This window comes from Callorhinus ursinus, unplaced genomic scaffold, assembly GCF_003265705.2.
Source record: "Callorhinus ursinus isolate GAN/ISIS: 27379988/994484 unplaced genomic scaffold, GSC_fseal_2.0 scaffold2, whole genome shotgun sequence".
Taxonomy (NCBI): Eukaryota; Metazoa; Chordata; class Mammalia; order Carnivora; family Otariidae; genus Callorhinus; species Callorhinus ursinus.
Window position 1 is genome coordinate 48405056 of NW_027397064.1, and position 25059 is coordinate 48430114.

Here is a 25059-nt window from a genome sequence, read left to right on the forward strand (position 1 = left end):
GTGCTTCCCAACCCAAAGAACATTGATTAAGACACTCCAGGAATTAGGCCTTATGAAGACAGAGACATAGGCCATTTACTAACCTGCCTTGTGGAAGAAAGACAACAGAAAACACCTCAACTGTCTACTCATGAAAGACTTAAATAGAGAGGAGATGGGAGAAACTAGAAAGGTAAGAACATTTTTAGAAGATAAAGTCTGAAATGTCCTGTTTTCCCCAGTAAAGTCTTATCTATGTCAAGTCACTCACTGTCAGTGTACTTCTGACCAGGATTATATTATGATTCTGCCCTTAATTATAGAACATCTTCCAATGTTATATTACGATTCTGCCCTTAATAATATAACATCTTCCAATGTTTTACGTTATTGATGTGTTCGCCTTGTCTTTACAACTGTATTCTACATTCCCAAAAGAACAGAAATGAGGTCTTTCATATATAGATGTATAGATCTATAGATCTTCACAGGATTATGGAGAAAACCAGAATCTTGGGAAAACCTGTTGAAAGGTAAAAGTGCTTTACAAATATTGTGGATTACCAGTGCCTGGGGAGTTTAGCTGTTGGGAAATGCAGTTTATATGGGTATTGATTGGTCCTGATTAAAAAGAATTGTACTGAGTCACAGGTGGTGGTGATGATGGACATCCAGTCTAAAACCCTTTCTAGTAATTAGGCATACTTCCAAAATGTAGTTACAGAGGTCCTAACAATGATTGCCCTTGGGAAGCCCTTTGTAATATGGATAATAATAGCCCCTTATTGAGAACTTGGTATGTGGTAGGCATATAAGTTATGTCACTTTATCCTCACATTTAGGCATTATTATTTCCAATTTTAATAAACTTTTATATTTTGAAACTGGTTCCGGGGCACTTGGGAGGCTCAGTCGTTAAGCATCTGCCTTCGGCTCAGGTCATGGTCCCAGGTCCCAGGGTCCTGGGTTTGAGCCCCACATTGGGCTCCCTGCTCAGTGGGAAGTCTGTTTCTCCCTCTCCCATTCCCCCTGCTTGTGTTCCCTGTCTCACTGTGTCTCTGTTAAATAAATAAAAATCTTAAAAAAAAAAAGAAACTGGTTCAAAAATCAGAACATTACAAAATAGAAACATTAAGAAATCTTGCTCTTACCATGTCCCTATCTACTCCATTATCTCCCACAATAATGGTAACCACCTTTGTTGGTTTCCTGTATATTCTTTAGAACATCTTTTTTTTTTTTTTAACTGTTATTAGTCTTTTATTCTTTTGGTAATTTCCTCCAGAGTTAACTACTTCTGTTTGTGGGTGATGAAATGTGTAAGGAATCCACTTCCAACGTTGGCCCAGCTATGAGCATGGTCTTTCCCTTTACTTGAACTCAGAATGAAGACTTTTGATTCTTGTTTTTTATATTCCAGTCCCAGAAGTAGTTTTTTACTGTAGAAGTTATCTGCAGGCAGTCTTATGCTTTCTAGCAGTAGTCTACTACCAGGCTCTAGCTTCTCCAGGACACTACACAGGATGGATTTAAATGTGTGTTAAACTAAGAGGCATTCTCTCAAATGAGTTTAAACGCATTTTATTTTTAGACAACCTATATGACATGTTTTTCTTTTTCTTAAAAACAATGCCCCTGCTCCAAATAAATCAGGGTCAAATCAAATGAAGAGCTCAAGAGGCCATCAGTCCCATCTGGCTAAGTCCTGGTGTCATGTGGGTGAAGAGGAGCAGCCCGTTAATGGCAACAGCTGATGCATCCAAAGTCATGGCTGAATTCGTTAACATTTCTCCATTTCTAAACCGTCCTTAAAGAAAATCATATATGGGTTCACACCATCCTCACGGGAGTCCAGCAGAGCAACCGCACCATGTGGATTCATGTTTTCACCAATAAAGAACTGGCAGTTTTTCAAATTAGCAAGGATGTGATTGATTTGCTCTGCAGCCCCTGTCATAAAAGGTTTTACTCTTTCTGGCCTCTGTTCTTCAAGTTTGCCTTTGATTTCATGTAATCTTTGATGTACTCCTTGTAGGCTTCTTTTGTGAAGCTGGTTTCCTGCAACTGATGGTTCATGACAGTATCAAAACCAGTGATTACCGTACTCTCGGGACCTTCGCCCCCCGGGCCTTCGGAGGACGCGTTTCCACCAAAGAGTGAGTCATCAATGTTACCCTCTGTCTGTCCTACTGACTATGGCTGAGGTCCTGGTGGATGATCATGCTAAGGCACTATCTTAGCAGGAGCTGGGAGCTCTGACCAAGCGCGGTGCAGCCAGAGCTGCACTTTCTATTAAGTGCTCAAAGCTGAAGGCGGGGTGGGGGGTGGGGAGGAGGGCAGAAAAGGCCAACTCAGCCGCTCCCCAACTTCATACAAAGGGCACAAACAACCCCTTACGTCATCACGCACTTTTAGAACATCTTTAGGCAAATAATTTATTCCCTTTCTTACACAAAGACAACACCTTGGGTTCCCCTCTCACTTAAATATGTCCTGGAGATTTTTTTCATATATTTACAGACCCTTTTCTTGGTGTTCTTTTGTATAGCTATACAGTATTCTATGGTGTGAGCGTACTGTTGTTTAAACAGTTCCCTATCGATGAACACGTGAGCTGTTTTCAATGATTTGCTATTATGAACAATGCAGCAGTAAGTACCTTGGAACATTTTATGTCAGAGTCAGTTTTCTATCTTCCATAGGGCTTTATAGGGCACACACCAGGCACTTGGATACCTTATTAATAAAGCAACTACTATTATTGTACCTAAACATTAAAATGAAATTCCTACTGAAAGTTCTGAAATGGTCCTCCACAAGAGAATTTCTATTAATTATAGCACTTTATGGCCCTGAGACAGAGGACGGCCTGGAATGACCGGGGTGCATGAGAGAGCAGGTGCACCTGGACCTTTGGGAGGAGAAACATGCAGGGGCTGAAAGTTGGTTTTTCCAAATTACATTAGATCTGCAAAACCTCCTTGTTTTGCGGTGAGATTCAGCAAAGTCTGAAAGGGCCCGGGAGGCGAAGCGGTTACTTCAGACTCCCTACTCACCCAGCAGGCTGGCCTCCACCCTCAGGGGAACGCGCCACCAAGTCACTCCTGGAGTGCACCCAAGTTCTCCCCTGGCCACCGCAGCTCATTTCCTCCTACCCTGAGGTCTCTCAACCAATAAGTTTGCCTATTCACCCAGAAAAGCAACTACTGGTGACAGTTCTACGGCTGGAGAGTCCATGCTGGAACAACAAATCTCATGCCCGAGAATGGAGCTGAAGAAGCTGAAAGGAAAGCGGAGTCCACACAGGAGAAACAAAGGAGGGGATTAAGAGAGATGTGGCACCTCCATCATCTGGACATTCCAGAGGAAACCTCCAGAATGGCCCACTTCCCAAATGTAGATCTATCTAAAGCCAATGAGATTTTGTTACCCATAGTATTCTCTGCCTGGTGCCCAGTGATATGCTCAATGGAGGTAAAAATGCAAAGTATGGCCTGGAAAGAAATTTATTTTTGTGGTTTCTTAGAAATGACTGTCATCCGTAGCTCTCAGCACGTGATGCAGCAGATGGAGTTGCATACGCCCCATGGAGGGAGGACAGTTGCAGCGATTTCTTTCTAATTCCAGTGCATTTCTTACTGAGACATAGGAAGGCTCATGGAATTTGATGCCTCGGCTCATCACTTCTCAAGACTCAATTCAGCCCAAATTGCTCCTGTTGGAGAAGTGAACTCGGATGGTTCCTTTAATGAGGCAGGAAGAGGAAATTCCATTTTCTGCCTGAGCTCAGTGCAGCCTGCCCGAAGGCTGAGGGGTCCAGATGCCGAGCCATTGACCGACTTGGATCCAGGAGCAGCAGTGTCAGCAGATCTGGAGGCTCAGCCTCGCTTGGAATCAGATGCTATTAAAGCAGAACAGAATCTCCTCTAACAAGCTGCCATCACAGCTCCCATGGCCACCATCTGCTGTAGCAATGTCCCCACTGTGATGTGCTCCCTGCTTCTTCTGGTTACCTTCCCATGCATGTAGTGCTGCCTGATTTGGGAGGCTGTAAGCTATAAATAATAGCTTTAGCACCCCGACTCAAGACAGGAGCAGAATTCTCTATGGTGGAATCATGCCAGCACACGGAAAAGGCAGTGGTGGCCCCTCATCTGCCTCCCTCCCTCCCCCCAGTTCCCTCCCGCCAGTCCCCACCCTTTCTTTTTCCAGGCCTCTGGGGCTCTCTCTTGCTTGGCAGCTGCATCTGGTGGACCAGCTTGGAGCAATGAGCTTCTGCCTCCCAGCTCAGTGAAACTTGCAGTTTGAAAGAGAGCCTCCAGAAGAGAGTAGTGCTGATTCCAGAAGAATGGACTTGTGAATGGTGGCTTGGCAAGCGCCCAGCTTTCTGGCTCCCGGGCCAGGGAGATACTATTGCATAAGGTGGCCTTTGGAGTGCCCATCCTCTGAATTAGACCATCTAGGTCATTTGCTACGTTTTTGGGAGTAGGGCTGGTACTGACATAAATTAATTTCTAATTCTGCCCTCAGAGTAGCAGCACCCAAGATCTGGGACTGTTGGCATTTAGTAGGCTGCCCTGGGGGCAATTTCTTCAGACGTTTTTGTCATTTCTAACCTGGTTCTAACCTGGTAGTAACTGTAGGGCTTTGGGTGTCTTAGGGAGCTAAAACGAAATATCATAGACTACGTGGCTTAAACAACAAACATTTATCTCTCATAGTTTCGGAGGCTGGGAATCCGAAATCGTGATGCTGGCTGACCTGGTTCCTGGTGAGGGCTTGATGCCTGGCTTGCGGATGCTGGCTGCCTTCTGGCCCTCAGAGGGGGTGGAGGAGGGAGAAGGAGAGCCAGGGACAGAGCTTTTAAGGTTGAATTGGCTTGAGACCCCATGCACTACAAATTCTAGTCTATTGTTATTTCAACAACCTTCTTGTGCTTTAGGTACCAGTTGTTCTTTTAGTTACACTATCTACTCTTTCAGACTTCTTTGACAAGAAATTTGTACTTCTGACGTCAATTTATTTAATAATAAGAATATCTGTCCCTCCGATGGAAGTTGAAACCTAAGCATTTGCAGATGACACCATCAAATGAGTAGCATCTGCCTCAAAAAGCAGGCCTAATATATTCTGCCCTGGGGAAAAGTAACAGGACCTCTTATAAGGAGAGTTGACAACTTGAATGAAAGTATCACGTGGTCCTTAAGATCAAATAGTGGCAAGAGTCACCTTAGAAAGAAAGCATTTCACATGCTCTCACAGGAAGCTTGAGACACTTGTTTGACCTGATCAGTATGATGAAGAATGAGAAAGACTGTGCCAGGGCGCCTGGGTGGCTCAGTCGTTAAGCGTCTGCCTTCGGCTCAGGTCATGATCCCAGAGTCCTGGGATCGAGTCCCACATCGGGCTCCCTGCTTGGCAGGAAGCCTGCTTCTCCCTCTCCCACACCCCCTGCTTGTGTTCCTGTTCTCGCTATCTCTCTATCAAATAAATAAATAAATAAAATCTTTAAAAAAAAAAAAGGGTGCCTGGGTGGCTCAGTTGGTTGAGCAACTGACTTCGGCTCAGGTCATGATCCTAGAGTCACTGGATCAAGTCCCGCATTGGGCTCCCTGCTCGGCAGGGAGTCTGTTTCTCCCTCTGACCTTCTTCCCTCTTATGCTCTCTACCATTCTCTCTCTCTCAATAAATAAATAAAAATCTTAAAAAAAAAAAAAGGAAGAAAAAAGAAAGAAAGACTGTGCCATCCAGGTGGGGGGGTAAGGACAAGTATGTGTGGGAGGCAGGAGACCAAGGGACAGAGAGGCCAATGGGCAGACTAGGAAGGCAGAAGGCGCCCATTTTCCCCAACTTGATGCACTGACTCCTAGAGGCAGGTGTGTTCTGTGGTGAAGAATAGACTGAAAGTCCTGTAATCGGAATCCTACAAGCTGTTCTGAGGCCGGGAGCACCAAGCGAACTGCTTTTAGGTTGTATTTCCGGGCTGGCCAGGTGAGACACACACACGAGGGTCCTGAAAGCTGCAAGGCTCAGTGGAAAGAATGGGACACAGGATCTCCCGCAGATGAAGGGAAAGGATGAACACAAGAGTCCTGACAACAAAGAAGACTGGAGGTGACTTTTGTGAGAACACCCGGAACAGTGACAGCATCCCTCTGTATGTGTGTATCACTTCACGTCAACTTTTTTTTTAGTACTGTTTTCACTTTTTAATAAAAATTTTAAAAAGTTTAAAAAAAATTATATCCCTTTGAAATGTGCCATGCATTTAAATCAATAATCTAGTTTTGGCAAATCACTAAATTTTTCAATAAACCCTCTACTCAGCTGCTCAGTTTACCTTTGTTCTATTAGGCATCTAACAGTGTCACATGTACAGAGACAGAGGGATCTTTTAAACAGCTGCTTGATTCACATCACCAGGATGAAAGCGAATTTGAACTGGTGTATCCTAAGAGGGAACAGATAATGAAACACTTGCCAATGAACGAATTTATCAGTTTTTCTATTTTTCATTTTTTCCTTAAGAAATATTAACTTATTAGTGTAAGCAAGACTTTGAAACTTGTGCTACTTATGTTAAAATATTAATCTAAGACGGATCCTATTAGGAAATACAGTAATTCTCTTAACCTTATGCAATTCCAGGCCATTATCTCTTACTGTCAGGCAGTTTTAACAGTGACTGCAACTGCCTCCTAACTAGTCTCCCCACGCTAGTTTATGCAACACTCCAATTTATTTTCCACACTGCCTCCAACAAGCAACCTTTCAAACTGCAAATTTGATCCTGTTACTCCCCTGGGTAAAGACTTTCAAAGACTTCTGGATAAAGTCCAAAAGCTTTTATTCTGGCTTACATGGACTTTTGTGATTTTACTCTTGCTTACATCTCTGGCCTTGCTTCTTGGTATCCTTCTTTCTCACTCTCTAAGTCCTGGGTTACTGACCTTTTTTTTTTTCTGTCTCTGAAAGCACTGGCCTTTCTCTTCTGGGCCTCCACACAAACCATTTCTCCTATGTGAACACTTTTCTGTCTGCTCCCTCCCCATCCCATTCCGAGCAAACTTCAGTATCATTTCCTCCAGGAAGATTTCCCTGACCTTATAATCCCCAACCCAACCCAAACAAACACACATGCGTCAAGGGCATCATCTCATTCATATGCTCTCCAATAGCACCTGCATTTGCCCATCAAAGCACATAATACACTGTACTGAAGCTGCTTATTTGTCTTTCTCCCCTCTCTGCCCCTCAGATCATAAGCTTCATGTGAATAAAACCCTCTTGCATTCCACAAACCATAGCAATTCCATGATGCTGAAGTACTGCTTGACAAAACAGATGGCTGAAATTTTTTTAGTAAACACTGAAATAAATAATAAATCACACCAGTTGAGGGTGGAAGAAGATGGCATTGGGGAAGTAGTATGTGAGTTGGGACTCAGGCATGGGTAGGTCTTGGACAAGAAAAGAAGAGGAAAGTCTTTCCCACACAAAGGAACTACATAAGCAGAGGCAAGAAAACATGCTTCAAAGTCATACATGAAGGGAAACAGGGTGCCTGGGTGGCTCAGCTGGTTGAGCGACTGCCTTCGGCTCAGGTCATGATCCTGGAGTCCCAGAATCGAGTCCCACATCGGGCTCCCTGCTGAGCGGGGAGTCTGCTTCTCCCTCTGACCCTCCCCCCTCTTATGCTCCCTCTATCTCATTCTCTCTCTCAAATGGATAAATAAAATATTTTAAAAAATAAATAAATAAAATAAAATAAAATTGGAAAGATGGATTACAAAGCCACATATTTTAATTAGGTACAATAATTTTTGCAACTTTATTAAAACAAGAGCCAAAAATGTTACCAATTAAACTCTGAAATGGGGGCCCCCGGGTGGTGCAGTTGATTACGTGTCCGAGTCTTTGGTTTCAGCTCAGGTCATGATCTGAGTCTTGAGATCAAGCCCCACATCAGGATCCCAGCTCAGTGAGGAGTCTGCTAAAGTTTCTCTCCCCCTCTCCTCTGCCCCTCCCTGTGCTCTGTCTCTCTAAAAATAAATAAATAAATCTAAAAAAACTGAACAAACTCTGAAATGGACTAATAGTTTCTAAATAAATGTAACAATTGAAATACTTCCTATACATGGTGCCAGACCTGAAGCATTTTTTTACCTTGTACTTTTTCAGAGTATCCAGATCGTGAGCAGCATCTTGTGACCCTATAAGAAATAAATCATATCACCTTGAACATAAAAGTAATCATCCTAATGTTTTAATCTAATTTTTGTAGCAATTCTATTAGTTATTTGTTTATTTAAAAAATACAACTTGGAAGGACCTCAATCCAACCTTCTAAAAGACAATTTAGAAATATTCATTAAAAAATGTTCATCTTGTGGGGGGCCCATATGGCTCAGTTGGTTAAGTGTCTGCCTTCAGCTCAGGTCATGATCCTGGGGTCCTAGGATAGAACCCCACATCATCAGGCTCCCTACTCAGTAGGGAATCTGCTTCTCCCTCTCCCTCTTCCTTTGTCCCCCACCCCCAGCTCATGCTCTTTCTCTCTTGTGTTCTCACTCTCAAATAAATAAAATCTTTAAAAAAAAAAAATCATCTTGTGTATATATCTTGTCCTCTGAAATCCCACTTCCAGCAATTTGTCTTAAAACTCCTGGGTGTTGCAAAGATTAGCTATCAGGATGTTCACTGTAGTACTGTTTATAATACAAAAAAACCCAAAACAAATAAAAACAACCAAAAGCCTAACCATAGGGGTTGGGTTAAATAAAATGATACATTTATGTAGTGAAATATATACACCCATTAAAATGAGAATGCAGAGGTACCTGGCTGGCTCAGTGGGTAGAGGATGTGACTCGATCTCAGAGTCATGGCTTTGAGCCCCACATTGGGGGTAGAGTTTACTTAAACAAAACAATGAGAATGCAGAAGAATATTTATGGCAGGGAAATATATTCTCAATATATTAGGCAATGATACCATTAGGTTACAAAATACCATCGTCCATTTTTATAAAAACAAAAATATGTATATGCCTAAAAATGGACAGGAAGTATATAGAACAAAATGTTTACAGTGGGATTACAGGTAGCTTTTTTTTTAATGTTCATTTGTATTTTTTACAATAAATATCTATTTTTTTTTGTAACTTAAATAAGGGTATTAAAAAAACCACCCACAAAATAACTCAGTGCCATTTGGTTTGGGAATACCCAATAGCTTAGAGCAAACACTGTTGGTCTATGAATTCTATCCACGTTCCGTGTACCAACAGGGCTATCCCCTTTTAACGTTTCTTCCTGTCAAAGTTGGCTCTCCAGATCCACCAAACTTGGAAAATGACTCTAGCTAATATGCAAGTCCAAACAGGAGATAACCATTTAAAATAAAGTGAGTTAAACAATTGAAAAAATAGGGCATTTATTATTTAAAGATCTCAAGTATTTTACTTTCCTAAATTAGGATCCATTTCCATGCACGATGTTTTTCTTACCTCACCTATCTAGGGGATCTGCCAGCTTCTATTACGTGATTTTAGGTAGCTGAAAAGCCAGCAGGTACACTGGTTGGTCAATATTCGCCTAGTAATCTGAAACTTACAGATTCCTTACTGAGCCTACATTTAACTTTATTCCTAAAAGTTAGCCTATCAAAATATTATTATCTGTTAAAAGCTGGATGGTGGATATGTAGATGTCTGTCATATTATTGTCTGTAATCATCTATACCTTTGAAATACTTCATAATTAAAAAGTAATTTCTCAGTTTTCTGCAGGAAGTTCTAACCATCTCCAGGGGGGAAATGGCTTCAAATAAATTAAATGCAAATCATTTTTTAAATAAATAATAATTAATTCTACTCTACTTAGGTCTTAAAATAGCAAAAAAAAAAAAAAAAAAAGAAAAGAAAAGAAACATGCATGAATGAAATTCTTTCTTTTAACCCTAGATTGCCATTATTATATTTATCAAGGCTGGATACTTCGATCATTTCCATTAAACACACACACACACACCAAACACAACAGGTTGATTATATTTCAGAATTGGCTGGTACATTTTGAAAGTCACTTCCAGAATATGAACTCTATTGAAATAAATTTAGTATCCTTTAGACCAAATAAAATGTTAACTTGTATGCTCTGCCTTTTCAAATAAGAAAATTATGAGTGTTAATAGGTGGGGAAATAATTTTAGTCAGCATAAATGGATTTCAGGTAATTGGCTTGTATGTTTCATTTAATACTTGGTAGTATTACAGTTCAAGTTAATTCTCTCTAAATTCTAGATATAATCATCAGCTTTTCTCCAATTTTAAGTGGCTGCTTTGTGTTACAGTCCTGTGTTAAACGTTTATTGGAAAGACACATTACTAAAAGTAACACTGTATATTGTATATCATGACAATGTGTTATTTTTAAAAATGATTTTTTTTTAAAGATTTTATTTATTTATTTGACAAGAGAGAGAGACAGCATGCATGCACAAGCACAAGCAGGGGGAACAGCAGAGGGAAAGGGAGAAGCAGGCTCCCCACAGAGCAGGGAGCCCTATGTGGAACTTGGTTCTGTGACTGGTCCTGAGCGGAAGGCCGACCTTAACTGACTGAGCCACCCAGGCACCCCAACAATGTATTATTTAAACTTTTATTTTGAAAAAGTAGAATGTTATCCTTTTATAAACTATCTTAATTGAGATTTAAAAACAAATATCAGTTTTAAGAATTTTATAATTTTAACAGGGGCTACATGAATCATAGTTGTGTTAAAACTCATAGAACTAAATACCAAGTCAACTTTACTGTATGAATAGTTTTGAAAATGATTAAAAAGTTGATGAATAGGGAAACAGTTAAACAAAGAGGGCTAAGAATAACAATTTACAGTTATTTTTACATCAATACTTACAAGCCACTAATACTCATTATTTGGCCAAGGATTATTATGGAAATATAAAGATGAGGTATTTTCAGTATTTTGCCATCATAATATATGTATCATAAAAAATAGCTACATAAGATCTCCAGAATCCTGTTTAAAAGATTCTTTTTATGCAAATACTAATTATTGTATAAATTCTGATGTAGTATGTCTTAATTTATAAATCACTATTTTCATCATCACAAAAACCAAAAGCATTACTGAAATGGGAAATAAATGATATTTGAAAGAGAAATGTTTTATTTGAGAAAATTGGTAGGAGTGAACATTCATAAATAAATAAAAACAGGAGCATAAATTACTATGACGATGAGGTAACAATATTTGTGGAAGAACTGCACAAAATAAAGAGCTATACAAATTTAATGTATTATCACCTCCCATCTCCATATCCCTGTAAAAGATCCCAAGATTTTCACTTAGAATTGAAGAGAAGATCTCAAATGTCACCATTTGGGACTTCTTAACAAAATATATATATATATATAAAGTTTACATATATATTAAAAAAGTTTATATATATATAAACAAATAACACATGTACCTTTCAACTACCCAAGAGAAATGGAATTTTCTACTTTTACAAAGTTGGTTTTAAGAAAAGTCCTAGTGATTTTGCTGTAAAAATGTAATTTTCAAAGCCTAGGACAAAAATGCTAAGATCTTTTTATCAACCTGTTAGATAGTTCAAGGGCCTATGTAAGATTTTTGAAATGCAGAAGCTGGTTTGAATGTATGAGCTAACCGAAAAAGATTACAGTTTTACAGCTTCATTTTCTTTATTCCCTACCAAAAACAAATACTAATTTTAATAGTGCTAGGTGGGAGTTGTGTTGCTTTGAAGAGATGAAGAAAGCTCTTTGAAGCAACCTAGAAACAATCCCCCCATCTCCAGAAAGAAACTCAGTCTGGTCAGAAAGAACCCCTGCATCATTCATGTGGAAGAACTTAAGATGTAATCATCCATGGGTCCCTCGGAAATAAGGCACTTGTAACTAGGCAGAAAAAGGTCCATCTACCTCTCACAGGAAAGGAGGTTGTACCTGATAAAAATATCCCATTTCCTGGTCCAGAGAGGAGACCATATAAGGTCTAGTTTCAGAAGTCTCTCCCAGAACTCTCCCAGGATTCTGGGAAGGGTTCCAATGCCAATCTGAGAATACTACCTTGAACAGCTCACTTTGGATAAGTCTAGATAAAAAAAAAAAATCACAAGCAAAGTTCATGAGAGTGAAATGATATTTTAAAATTCTACCATAGAGGGCACCTGGGTGGCTCAGTTGGTTAAGCGACTGCCTTCCGCTCAGGTCATGATCCTGGAGTCCTGGGATCGAGTCCCACATCGGGCTCCCTGCTCAGCAGGGAGTCTGCTTCTCCCTCTGACCCTCCCCCCTCTCATGTGCTCTCTCTCTTTCATTCTCTCTCAAATAAATAAATAAAATCTTTAAAAAAATAAAATTCTACCATAGAATTTTAAACCATTATTACTACAAGGAAGCCAAATAAGTGAAAAAATGTGCCTGAGCATATTTTCTTTCCTAGAAATGGTGCGCAAGTCCTGGGTCAACCTTTCAGACTAGCTAAATGGTCCCTTGATTTTGCACTGGGCTTCAGGAACTAGTTGGAGATATTTATTTGAAGTGAAAGACAGCTCATGTAGCAATACATGTAATACATAATACAATAATAACTCATATGTAACTGCAATTAATTTGTTTCAAAAATTTTCACAACCTCAGGATAACCCTATGAGAGAAATAGATACCTTTACTTTAGTTTTACAGATGGTTTCTTGGAGGACCAGAGAGAACAAATGACTTATGCTAGTTCATCTAGTAAGGTAGAGCAGGACTGAAAACCTGGACTCCCTGAAGCAGCCTAAATGATAATGCAGAGCGGGAGTGGATCAGACTTGACCTTGATGCCCAGCTCTGTTATTTACTATTACCTTGGGCAAATTACTTAACTATTGTTAAATCCAGTTCCCATCTGTGAAATGGAGTTGATAAGAGAGTTTTTTAAAAAGGAGATGCTGCTATGTGTACTTCACAACAGGACCTGGCTATTTCTGACTCCCAGTTCCGTGTTCTTTCTACTCAAGAATGGCTTGGCTGCATAAATATTGGCAAATCATTAATCTTTCCAAGTCTTAATTTCTCTATTCACAAATGTAAAATAATTCAAATCTACTTGAACATACTAATTTTTTTTAAAGAATGCCATACCATATTCTTGCCAAGCTAACAAGTTTGTTACTTTTCATACTCTTCTTCATTTACTATTTGCGGACCACGCTTTATATAGGGAAACAATATTCTCCCTAATACAAGAAATCATAAAACTATCAAATTCATAACTATAAAATGAAAACACAATTTCTCCTTAACACTCCAAAAACAGGCACTTAGATGTGGCTATAAGAGGCATGCATTCCATGATTTGTAACAGCAGAGGAGGCAAACAAGCACTTGGCTATTTCAAGTACTAACTTTTCTATAACCTTAACCTTAAGTAGTAAGCTACTTACAGTTTTACCTAATAAAAGCATTCTTTCTAATTGGATGATTTTTAAGGCTATATCCATTTATAATCCAAGAAAATACAACATTAACATGCTATCCTCCGGAGAAGTAAAAAAAAAAAAAAAGGATGAAAGTTGTTCTAAAATCCAAATACCAGGTGCCATGTGCTACTGGAATCTATGCTTCTTACGGATATATTGGGGGCCAGATAATGGAAGTTCCAAATCTAAAAAAGGAAACATTTCAGCTTTTCAGCAGGATAGCTGATAGAACAGAATACATATTCGGGAAAAAACGAGAAATATGGCTAAAAGGAATCAATGAGTTAGTGCCAAATCGATGTACTCACCCAGGAGCAACCATGGCTTAATAACACCAACATGCAGGTCCAAGCTAAGGTCCTGCACATAACCACAACTACCCCCACTGCTCGGCTCTACTTCTTCCACGACATGAATTCTGGCATCTTTCCATGTTTCTATAATTTTCTTTCCAGTTAGCGTTGTCACCCTGGTGCATTGCTTCCTGAGATTATTCCGGGAGAACGCTTTAATTTCCTGGTTAAGGGAGTGCATTACATGAGCAGTGGCTAAGAACAAAGTACAATCAACTCTAGCCAAGACTGGAAAAGGCCGGAACTGCCCGTCCCTTAGCCCTCAGATTAAAAAAAAAAAAAAAATAGAGCCTCAGGGGTCCAATCCCCTCCAGGTGATAGCAGCCACACACCGGAGACAAAGACTTCCAGGTCCGTTTCCCCAGCACCACCAAGGAAGGCGAAGTTTGATTGGCCATTGAGAAACGAGCCCCGATTGGATGCTGTTTCTTCTTCCGGTCCGCTGAAAAGCTGCGTTAATTTCCTCTGGCTCAAGGAATCTGCTAAGAGTTTACTTTTGCTGTTTAAACCTAGCTTTATTATTCATGCAAAATGGGAAAATAGAAGACTTAATTGAGTCTTCTATTAAAGAGACGACTGGGATATTCCCTCGCTCTTTATATAAATGCAGTGATTTTCTGACTATGTTGGATTGGTGTCACTTGTTGTAGAGACCATAAACAACGGGTTGAAGGAGGTACGGCTGCTGCTTTTAGCGAGAAGGCGAGGTCGTCGTGCAAACCGTCCTACTGCGCAGAGCGTTTCTTGTACGCCTGTTTTAAGACTAACACAGCGGTGCTATCGATGTCAAAAATAACTTTAAGCTTATGTTTTGTACATTTTATGCTATCACTGCCAAAAGGGGCGTTTGCTGCATAAATACTGTTGTGTGAATTGTGAGATAAAGCCACAAAAATACTTTTAAGTTCCTGTATGCGGTTGAGACGAGCTTGGAACATGTTTTCTAATTTTTTTCCTGTTTTCGCCATCACTAGAGTCCTTTATGCAGTGAATATACGCTCTTTATAAGGCATTTCTTCAAGTCTTCCATACACAGTTTCAGAAAAACGGATACGCAAATTTGTAAGACAGATCAGTTACGGAATGATGATTCTGCTTACAGAAGAATGGTTTGTTTTGCAAAAGAAATCACAAGATTAAATAGAAATATTCCTCACCCCACTTTTAAATGGTCTTACACACAATGTTCATTTACACATGTATAAAGTGAGGAAGTTGTACTTAAGGAAAGCTTCTCCAACACTACATTATCAAAGTTTTTGTTGTTTTGAAGTTTTCTGATGTAGAATTAAAATAAACCAAATTTTTCTCTGTTGAACAGTGAGATATAAGCCCAGGCTATCTACAAAGTACTCTAAAATGAAAAACTGAGGAAATGATTCACACCATTTAAACAATCACAAATCAATTCTAACCACACATTATTCCATATGTTTATAATTCAACGATAAAAACTATCAACTATTGAGCACTTCCTACTTGCTGGGAACTGTGCTTGCAAGCAGTCTGTAGATTCTCAGGGCTATCCATCAGGTGCTTAATGATGCTTTACACACATTATCCCATTTGATTTCACCACAAGTCTATTATGAATATAGTATTATAATCATCTACATTTTACAACTGAGCAAACTCAGATGCAGAGAGAGCAAATAACAGATCTTACACTTCACAGCCTCTAAATTTATAACTACAAATAAAACCTAGATTTGTTTTAGGCCAATGCCTTAGCTCTTATTTTCTTTGATATAGTGCCCCACTCCCCCAAAATTATAGCTAACAAATATTTATTGAGTATTTGCTATGTGCCAGGCACTGTCACAGTCACTGGTGATAGAGCACTGAGTAAAAAATAAAAGTCCCCTCTTTCATGGAGCTTGTATCCAAGTGGAGGGAGCAGATGTACAGACAATAAATAAACATACAACGTTAGGTCCTGATTTAAGTGCTAAAATGAAAAATTAAGTGAAATAAGGGAACAGAGTGAAAGAGCAATGCACTATTTGCTATGTGTCGGTGAGAGAGGGCCCCTCCGATAAAGTGAAATTTGAGCAGAGATTTGAATAAAGTTCAAGAGCCAAGACCCTCCCAGCCATCTGGGAGAAGAGCTTTGCAGATGGAGGAAATAGCAAGTGCTGAAACAAAAGTGTACTGGTGGGAGGAAAGAAATGGAGATAGTCAAGAAACTTAACGGGAGGCTAATGTGGCTCTTGGGGGTAAGTGAAGGGAAGAGAGGTAAGAGATGAGGTCGACAGAAAAATGATAAAGATTTGGGTTTTATTCCGAGTGAGAGGGAGCCACCGGAGAGAAACAGGTAGAGAAGTGGTGAATCCTGTGTTGTGCTGCCTGGATGCTCCTTCAGTGAATACCCTTCGACAGTCCCTTTAGCAACTGCCTGGACAGCAGAGGGCTGCCTTGCCTTCGGTTGTGCCTTTCACAGGATAGACCACATCGATGACTGATTGGTGAGGAAGCATAAAAGCCTGGCCATCTTCGCTCAATTTGAAACAACTCTGAAGGACACTGTAGCTCTGAAGTCCAACATGTAGTTGGCCAAGCCTGTCATTGGACATGCATAACCTCTTGACTTCTCTGCCCAATCCTGATCCTTCCTTTCACTTCCACAAATGTCGATACCAAGGACAATCCTTAAAAAAGTCCTGCATGCCAGAACCCTACCTCAGTCTGCTTCCAGGGAAACCCAGTCGGTGACAAGTGACATGAAATTATGCTTATGCTGCAGAAGGATGTTTCTGGCTGCTGTGAGGAGAGGGCTAAAATGGAGGCAGGGAGATTTGTTAGGGGGCTACTGCAATGGTCCACATGGGAGAAGACAGTTGCTTGGGCTAGAATGGCAGCAGAAGGACAGGTAACAGGGAGTCAGATCCTAGATATATATGAGAACCAAGCCAAGAGGGTTTATTAGCAGATTAATATGGAGGAGATTAGGATAATTGCAAGGATTTTTGGCCTAAGAAACTAATGAGAAGATTTGCCATTTACCAAGAAAGAGGTGATGTGGAGATGAAAAGTTCAGTTTGGGACATGTTAAATTTAATATGCCTATTAATCAACCAAATAGATATGTCCAGTGCACAGCTGCACATAAGAATCTGGACTTCATAGAAAGGATCCCTGCAGAAGTGTAAGTTTTGGAGTAATCAGCTTAAAGATGCCTTTTAAAGCCGTGAGACTAAATATGATGATCTAGCAGTGAAAACTGATAGAGAAGCCTGGTGTATGCCTTCATTTGGGGGCAAAGAAGATGAGGAGGATCCAGCAAAGGAGACTAAGAAGGAGAGATCCAAAAGATAGGAGGGAAAAGGGAGGGAGAAGTCAGAGAGTACAAATGAAGAAAGTGTTTCAAGGAGGACAGTGTGATCAACTGTCACACGTTGCTGATAGCGTTGATTAAGATGAAGACTGAGCACTATTACTGGATTTAAAGGCCTCCTCAGCAGGAACAGATGCTATGTCCCAGCACTATATGAATAATATCTGATTCAATCCTCATGACAACCCAATGAGGTAGATAATATCTACCACATTTTTAAAGAAAATTACATTTACTTTGGAACTTAAGGACCTACCTAGCCTTTGGTCACAGAGTTTCAGTTTGTTTGTAAGATTCTAATAACAAGGATGAATACAGGTCCATCTTACTCCAAAGCCCATGCTCTTTGCACCACATCACTCTGTAGAGGATGGGTAGAATTTTTGGTTACGCATTGATAGCTCTGGTCCCTGCTGATTATACTGTAATACTAACATGCCTGCAGTAGCACTGGACACCCAAACACTGATACTATTCACGGACTCTACCCAACTCAACAGGTCATTTTACAGAACAACAACCAACGTCCAGAGAAATAAACTGATCTTTCTAATGGCACATCGCTTGTGATCCCAGGTCTCTTCACTCAATAGCTAATGCTTGTTCTACTTCACCATATGGTTTTCCAAAAAGTCCTTTAAGGGCAAAACTCACACTTAAGAGCTCACATAGCTAGCCTGGATGCAGAGGGATTGGGAGAAACTCCACTCTTTCGGGACTGGAGTGCTGGCAGACGACATAGAAGAGGCAAAATGTTATGAGACCCAGGCCAGAGGGAGAAGGCAGCATTTCATCCAGGGAGGAAGCATTGCATTTGTTGGGACAAGATTGGTAAGGAATTTTCCTGAAAGAGGGGTCACATCCTTCCAGGGGCTAAGGGGCAAAAGGGAAAGTGTGAAGTGAATACACCCTGGAATATGTTCCCATGCCCCCTGTATAATTTCCCCCTTCTAACAGATTTAGAGTATTTATGCCAAGCGCTGTACTAGGTATTTTCCAAGTATTATCTTCAGTCCTCACAAAAATCCCGCTTTTAGATAAAGTAATTAAAATGCAAAGAACTGCTAAGCATCTAGTATTCAATCTCAGGTCTGTTGGATCCCAGTGCCCACTTTCATCCCGCTACATAACACATTTGGGCATATTACATAATAAAATCATTGTGGGAATATGTAATCTTAATTCAGATATGACTTACATGGGTAAAAACATTGATAAATAATAAAAAAGCTACTTTGCATTACAATGTAGGGCTTGAGTTAATTGCCTCAATTCTGCACTTCACTGAGAATGTGCAGACGTAAGCTGAAATAAATACAGAGAAACACCAAACTTCTCTCATGATTATAGCACTTTTCCCTTTGCAAGCTTTTTAAAGATATTTTTAAAAAATCAGTTCAATTAAAACAAGTTTGAATGCAAATTTTCTTTATGGATACAATGCCTATTATATGAATTTGTTACTGGAGCATTTTGATTACATAACATCTTTTGTTTATATATGCATGGCTATAATGATAATACAATAGTTGAGGATCTCACATGGCCCAAAACAAGTGAAATCTTTTCAAAGCCCGGAGGAAGAGAGTTTAGAATATAATTTAGAAATTTAGAGTTCAGGTCTTTGTAATATACATTTTTTTCTATCATCTTAAATTTATTTTTGTACATTTGTATTTGTTGACGACATAGACAGAAATATAGACTATCACATTTCTGTACACTTTTGTAAAAGTCTTTTCAGTACTTGAACTCTGCCTACATTATATGGAAATAATCGGTCACTATTTTAATAACTTCTTTTTTAATTTAAATGCAATTAATTAACATAATGTATTATTTGTTTCACGGGTACAGGTCTGTGATTCATCAATTTCTTTGTAATATACATTTTTTTAAAAGTAGGCTTCACATACTTGTCTAATTCTTTTTCATCTTTTTTATCTCCCCTCAAAAAACAAATGGTTTTTGTTTTAATTTTTGAAATCAGTAACATGCTAGGAATGTGGGTTATCTTTATTGCAGCCACTTTTGTGGTTCAAAACCGTATTACTAGGAAACAAATCAACGAACAAGCCCTTATGGCATATCTGCAATGAGCCTAATACTTCTTCAAGGGCTGTAAAAGTAAAAAAAAAAAAAAAAAATTGGAATTTGATTGCAATTTAAGATACTAATGAATACACACTGTTATTTTGTGTACCACCAGGAGAGAATAAAATCTGCCAGTTAAACTTTTATAATGTTTAAGATGTCAACTTTATTATAAGATGCTTCTTGACTTTGAGGAAGTTAATAGTATGAAAAAAATGTGCATTTTAGAGTTGATAAAATTCAACAAATACAAATAGATCTTGGTTTCCAAGAGGTTAGAATTCCATTTTTTTTTTTATAATTATGGGTTTTTTTTTTTTAAAGATTTTATTTATTTATTTGACAGAGAGAGACACAGCGAGAGAGGGAACACAAGCAGGGGGAGTGGGAGAGGGAGAAGCAGGCCTCCCGCCGAGCAGGGAGCCCGATGCGGGGCTCGATCCCAGGGCCCCGGGATCATGACCTGAGCCGAAGGCAGACGCCCAACGACTGAGCCACCCAGGCACCCCTAGAATTCCATTTTTGAGGAGAGTAATCAACTGAGAAAAAATGAATCACAGAATAGGAAAAACAGTATTTGCAAAAATATAGAAGTAAAAAATAATAATTCATGTTGTGGAGAAACTTCCTAGCTTTAAAGAAGGATGCATGTTGGGAATAAAATTTACACAGTATGGTAAGTTTAGGTTATGTAAGTTTCAAAAGCCAGTTGGAAATGTTTGGGCTTATAGTGTTTATGAGCAATAGAAGTGACATGATAAGAAATATTTTATTATACAGGCTGAAGAAAATTATCAGAGGACCGATTAGAAAACTAAAGCAATAATCCACGTATAGGGACACGATAACTGGGATTATGTTGATAATAAGAACTGTTCCCATAAGAACTGATGACTTAAAAGGCACTTTTAAAAATAAGTGAAAGATATTGAAAGAATGAATATAGAGATTAAACAAAGAGGTTCATCAAACATGCTATGAAAGTTTAAAGCTAGGGAAACTTGGATACTAGTCTTATAAGGGTTATGAGTTACAGTTTTATCAAGTGTTGAGGAACCCAATTTATTTATTTAATACCTGCCATTTTGTAAACCTTCAATAAATTTTCACAGATGGATAAATGAGTGAGTAAAGCCAGGACATCCGAGTTTCACTGAGGCCATTCACATAGAAGTGATGGTTCAGTGAGAAAACATGAATTTCTCAAAAGATCCAGATCCAGTTTAGAGAAAGCTCAGTCAAGGACAATGCCCAGGGAACAAATTTTGGAGGCCTGAAAAGCAACTGAAACATAAAAAGAAACCAGATAAGGAGAAGTTACGAAAGCCAGTAGAAAATATGGGCTGTGTAATCAAAGGTTAAACAGAGTTGAAAACAAAAAGTTGTCCAACGGTATAAAAAGTTACAGAAAGGCCAAGGTACAGAGAACCAACAAAAGAAAATTTGGCATGATAAAATGAGATCAGCTGGTGATTTTTCATGGAATGGCGTCATCAGGGTGGTAGGGACAGATGTCAAATTAGAGGGGTTGAAGGGATTTGATGGACTAGAAGCAAAGGCAGATGTAGGTCATGCTTGAAAGTACTAGATTGTCAATGACAGAAAATTCCCCTTCCATGGTGTCATCCTCAAGTAATGTTAACCTCTCCACTTTCTGTCATGAATTTATCTTCCTTTAAACTTATTTAATTACATTATATATAAAATATGTATACATTGGAGATCCATAATTACATTATATATAATTATACATATTTTTAAAATTTTTTATTTATTTATTTTAGAGAGAGAGAGCGCAAGCAGGGGGAGGGGAGAGGGAGAGAGAGAATCTCAAGCAGACTCTGCACTGAGCAGGGAGCCTGATGCAGAGCTTGATCCCAGGACCCCGAGATCATGACCTGAGCTGAAATCAGGAGTCGATGCCTAACTGACTGAGCCACTCAGATGCCCCTATAATTATACCTATTATGTATATATGTATTATATATATTATATATATTAATATAACATTATATTTTTATTTAAAATGATAGAAATGGAGAAGAGAACTGTGAATAAATTATTTAAAAAATTAGGAATAATATGGATAATGTTAACTAAATTAATTAAAGCCTAGGATATTAAAAAATACTAGGGAGTATATCCTGAAGTTTATAAAAAGTAATTTTATGTCAACCCAACCCACACATGGTGGGGGCACCTGGGTGGCTCAGTCAGTTAAGCATCTGCCTTAGGTTCAGATCATGATTCCAGGGTCCTAGGATCGAGCCCCACATCAGGTTCTCTGCTCAGCGGGGAGCCTGCTTCTCCCTCTCCCTCTGCCTGCTGCTCCCCCTGCTTGTGCTCTCTCTCTGTGTCAAATAAATAAAATCTTAAAAAAAAAACCAAACCATGGTGGATAGTAATGTTAACTGAATATGTTGTCTAAAGTACTGGAATAAGCAAACAACAGAATAATGGTCAAGAAGTTTAGAAAATGTTTGGATAATACATCAACTGATCTAATACACTAAGGGAACCATCTATATTTCTGGATTTTAGATGGATGAATTAGAAAGCCATAGTGCTTTCCTTCAAAATGTGTCTCTGTGTCATGGGTGGAATAGGTAATGGGGATTAAAGAGTACATTTATCATGATGAGCACTGAGTAATGCATAGAATTCTTGAATCACTATGTTGTATGCCTGAAGCTAATATGACACTCTATGCTAACTATACCAGAATTAAAATTAAAAATCTAAAAAACGTGTCTTAGTGTCAACATTCAGCTGGATGACCACTTGGTCCAGTGCAATATGAAATTTCTTCTATTTTTATCTTCAATCTTCTCAATTGAGTCAGGAGTTCTTAGTAACTTTTGTTTCTCTGGAAATACTCCTAAAGAACTATATACTTACCTGGAAATATCTCTAAAAATATCCTATGAGGATGAATAGTAAAAGCTAGAACCACTAGAGCTAAGCATATAGAAGAAAGCACTCATTCTTTTCAAAAATTGGTTATTTAAGTGCTCATGGTGGCAGCACATACACTAAAATTGGAATGATACAGAGAAGATTAGCATGGTCCCCGTGCAAGGATGACATGCACATTTGTGAAGCATTTCATATTTATAAAAAATGGTTATTTAAAACTCAATTAATTTGGGATGAGACTATGTAGGGTGAAAGGATTTTTTTCTGCTGAGAGGTCACTCATTTGATGATAGCTAAGTCTTTTACTTCCTGATGTTTAGATTTAAAAGACCAAGATTGAAAAACTTCAGATTTTAAAGATTTAGATTTACATACATTGATAAATAAGTATTTAGCATGAAGAAAGTAAGGCATATTGGATCAATGAATTTAGGAAAAAATTGCAAATTTCACAACTCTTCCCATGCTAAAATTCTAGGAAGCAGACTGCAAGAATAATGAAGTGAAAGTCAGGGAATAAAGGTTATATTAGATTTTTTTGCTGATCTCAGTTTTGGATTTTGTTAATTTTTCAAAGGAAGAATATACCCCAGCTCTAAAACTACAAGATGCCTCAGTTTGAAAAAAGCAGCAAATAATGAGAAACTTTACACGACTATTTTTTATGGAAAGACTGCAAAAGATGATGTGCTGTTCTATAGTTGCACTATACAACTTTTGTGTACTCTTAGCAAGAATAGAGTACTTGTCTACTAATCAAATATGTTAAAATTGCTGTCTTGGGGGAAAAGAGCAAAAACATATTTTGGTTTTGTTTACTTAATGTATATTTCTTGTGTTTCTATAGGACAAATAAAGTTTCATGGCTTCATTAAAATATGCTTTTAAATACATTTGCACTAATTAGTCTAAGAAATTTAACTATGCTGCATAAGAAAATATTTCATTTTACATAAGAAAGAGCCCTACAGTGCTTCAAAGCTAAATGTGGCTAAATCATCATGTATTCAATGTTTGAATGTTCAAGGAAGCCTTATTATTCTAGTTCTAGTCATTCTTACACTACTGAATTTAGGACCTCATATTGTACCCTATTCACAAAGAAACCTTTGAAGTTTCTAAGAAAAGTATAAAAAAAATCAAATTATGGAGAAAAAAGTTTTCTTATTGGCTAATGGAATTTATTTAAAATGATGGAGGAAGGAGGTTTATAAATCAAACAGAATTAGCTGTATGTTATTGAGTACTGAAGCTGCGTGATGGCTACTTGGGAGGGGGGTAAATTTTACTATCCTTTCTCCTGTTTGAAAAATTGAAAATATCCATTACTGAAAAGTAAACAAATAAGTAAAATAAATAAAAAGTTAACTTTTATGAGAACACATACCTTTGTGGGCAGCCTGGGTGACTTAGTCAGTTAAGTGTCTAAGCCTTGATTTTGGCTCAGGTCATGATCTCAGGGTCATGAGATTGAGCCGCATGTCAGGCTCCACAATGGGTGTGGAGCCTGCTTAAGATTCTGTCTCTCCCTCTCCCTTTGCCCCTCCCCTGTTTTTTCTCTCTCTCTCTCTGAAAAAAAAAAAAAAAAATATATATATATATATATATATATCTTTGTGACCTCCTGAAATTGGCCCGTGTCTGGGAATTTAAGCATCTTAAAAATTTTATTTATTGAGGGGTGCCTGGGTGGCTCAGTTGTTAAGCATGTGCCTTTGGCTCAGGTCATGATCCCGGGGTCCTGGGATCAAGCCCTGCATCGGGCTCCCTGCTCAGGGGGAAGCCTGCTTCTCCCTTTCCCACTCCCCCTGCTTGTATTCCCTCTCTCACTGTCTCTCTCTCTGTCAAATAAATAAATAAAATCTTTAAAAAATTTTTTTATTTATTGAAGAAAAAGCAAAAGCAAAAGAAGAAAAGGAAACAAATGAAAAAAAGAAAGAGAAGCAGGGAGGGAAAGACTAGCCAGAAAACTATGCCATAATATTATTACTATTATTATTAATAACTAATTATTATTAATATTAATAATATACTAGTATTAATATTACATAATGCTTTGGAAAAAACAACTCAATAACTTGTTAATAATATACTCTGGGTTTTTTTTACTTTCTTATTTTTTAAAATATATTTGATTTATTTTTTTAAGTAAGCTCTATGTCCAAGGTGGGGCTTGAACTCATGACCCCAAGATCAAGAATCACATGCTCTACTGACTGAGCCAGCCAGGCACCCCATCATACTTCCTTATTTTTGCATTTCTACTTTAAAGAGGCGTGACATCTAAGAAGTATTGTCCTCATTATTTGTTTTACAAGTTAAGCATGTTATTAGTCTTTAAGCTTGATTCAGACTACTGTCACAATGTTTTTTTTTTAATTTTTTAAAATTTTATTTTATGGGGCACCTGGGTGGCTCAGCTGTAAAGCGTCTGCCTTCGGGTCAGGTCATAATCCCGGGGTCCTGGGATTGAGCCCCGCATTGGGCTCCCTGCTCGGTGGGAAGCCTGCTTCTCCCTCTCACTGCCCCCTGCTTGTGTTCCCTCTCTCACTGTGTCTCTCTCTGTCAAATAAATAAAATAAAAAATCTAAAAAATAAATAAATAAATAAATAAAATAAAATTTTATTTTATTTTATTATGTTATGTTAATCGCCATACATTACATCATTAGTTTTTGATGTAATGTTCCATGATTCATTGTTTGCGTATAACACCCAGTGCTCCATGCAGAATGTGCCCTCTTTAATACCCATCACCAGGCTAACCCATCCCCCCACCCCCTCCCCTCTAGAACCCTCAGTTTGTTTCTCAGAGTCCATAGTCTCTCACGGTTCGTCTCCCCCTCCGATTTTCCCCCCTTCATT

General features: G+C 38.6%; 1 protein-coding gene, 1 non-coding gene and 1 pseudogene across 4 annotated transcripts in view; 1 reads left to right on the plus strand and 2 right to left on the minus strand.

Moving 5' to 3' along the window:
* The window catches only part of DUSP19 (dual specificity phosphatase 19), a 29847-nt gene extending 15641 nt beyond the window's left edge, over positions 1-14206 (minus strand). For all 3 annotated transcript variants that reach the window (XM_073881604.1, XM_025849015.2, XM_073881599.1), the window contains exons 1-2: positions 13806-14206; positions 8146-8192 (exon numbers count right to left, since the gene is read on the minus strand). In XM_073881604.1, the coding sequence (XP_073737705.1) occupies positions 8146-8192; positions 13806-14031 (273 nt within the window). In that variant the 5' untranslated portion in view covers positions 14032-14206. The remainder of the gene's footprint in view (positions 1-8145; positions 8193-13805) is intronic.
* LOC112836245 (translationally-controlled tumor protein-like) lies at positions 1252-2648 on the minus strand (annotated as a pseudogene).
* Positions 14207-22286: 8080 nt separating the features above from the next.
* Positions 22287-22393, plus strand: LOC112808225 (U6 spliceosomal RNA). Its single transcript, XR_003204307.1, has one exon. It is a non-coding gene; the product is annotated as a U6 spliceosomal RNA (small nuclear RNA).
* The last annotated feature ends 2666 nt before the right edge of the window (positions 22394-25059 follow it).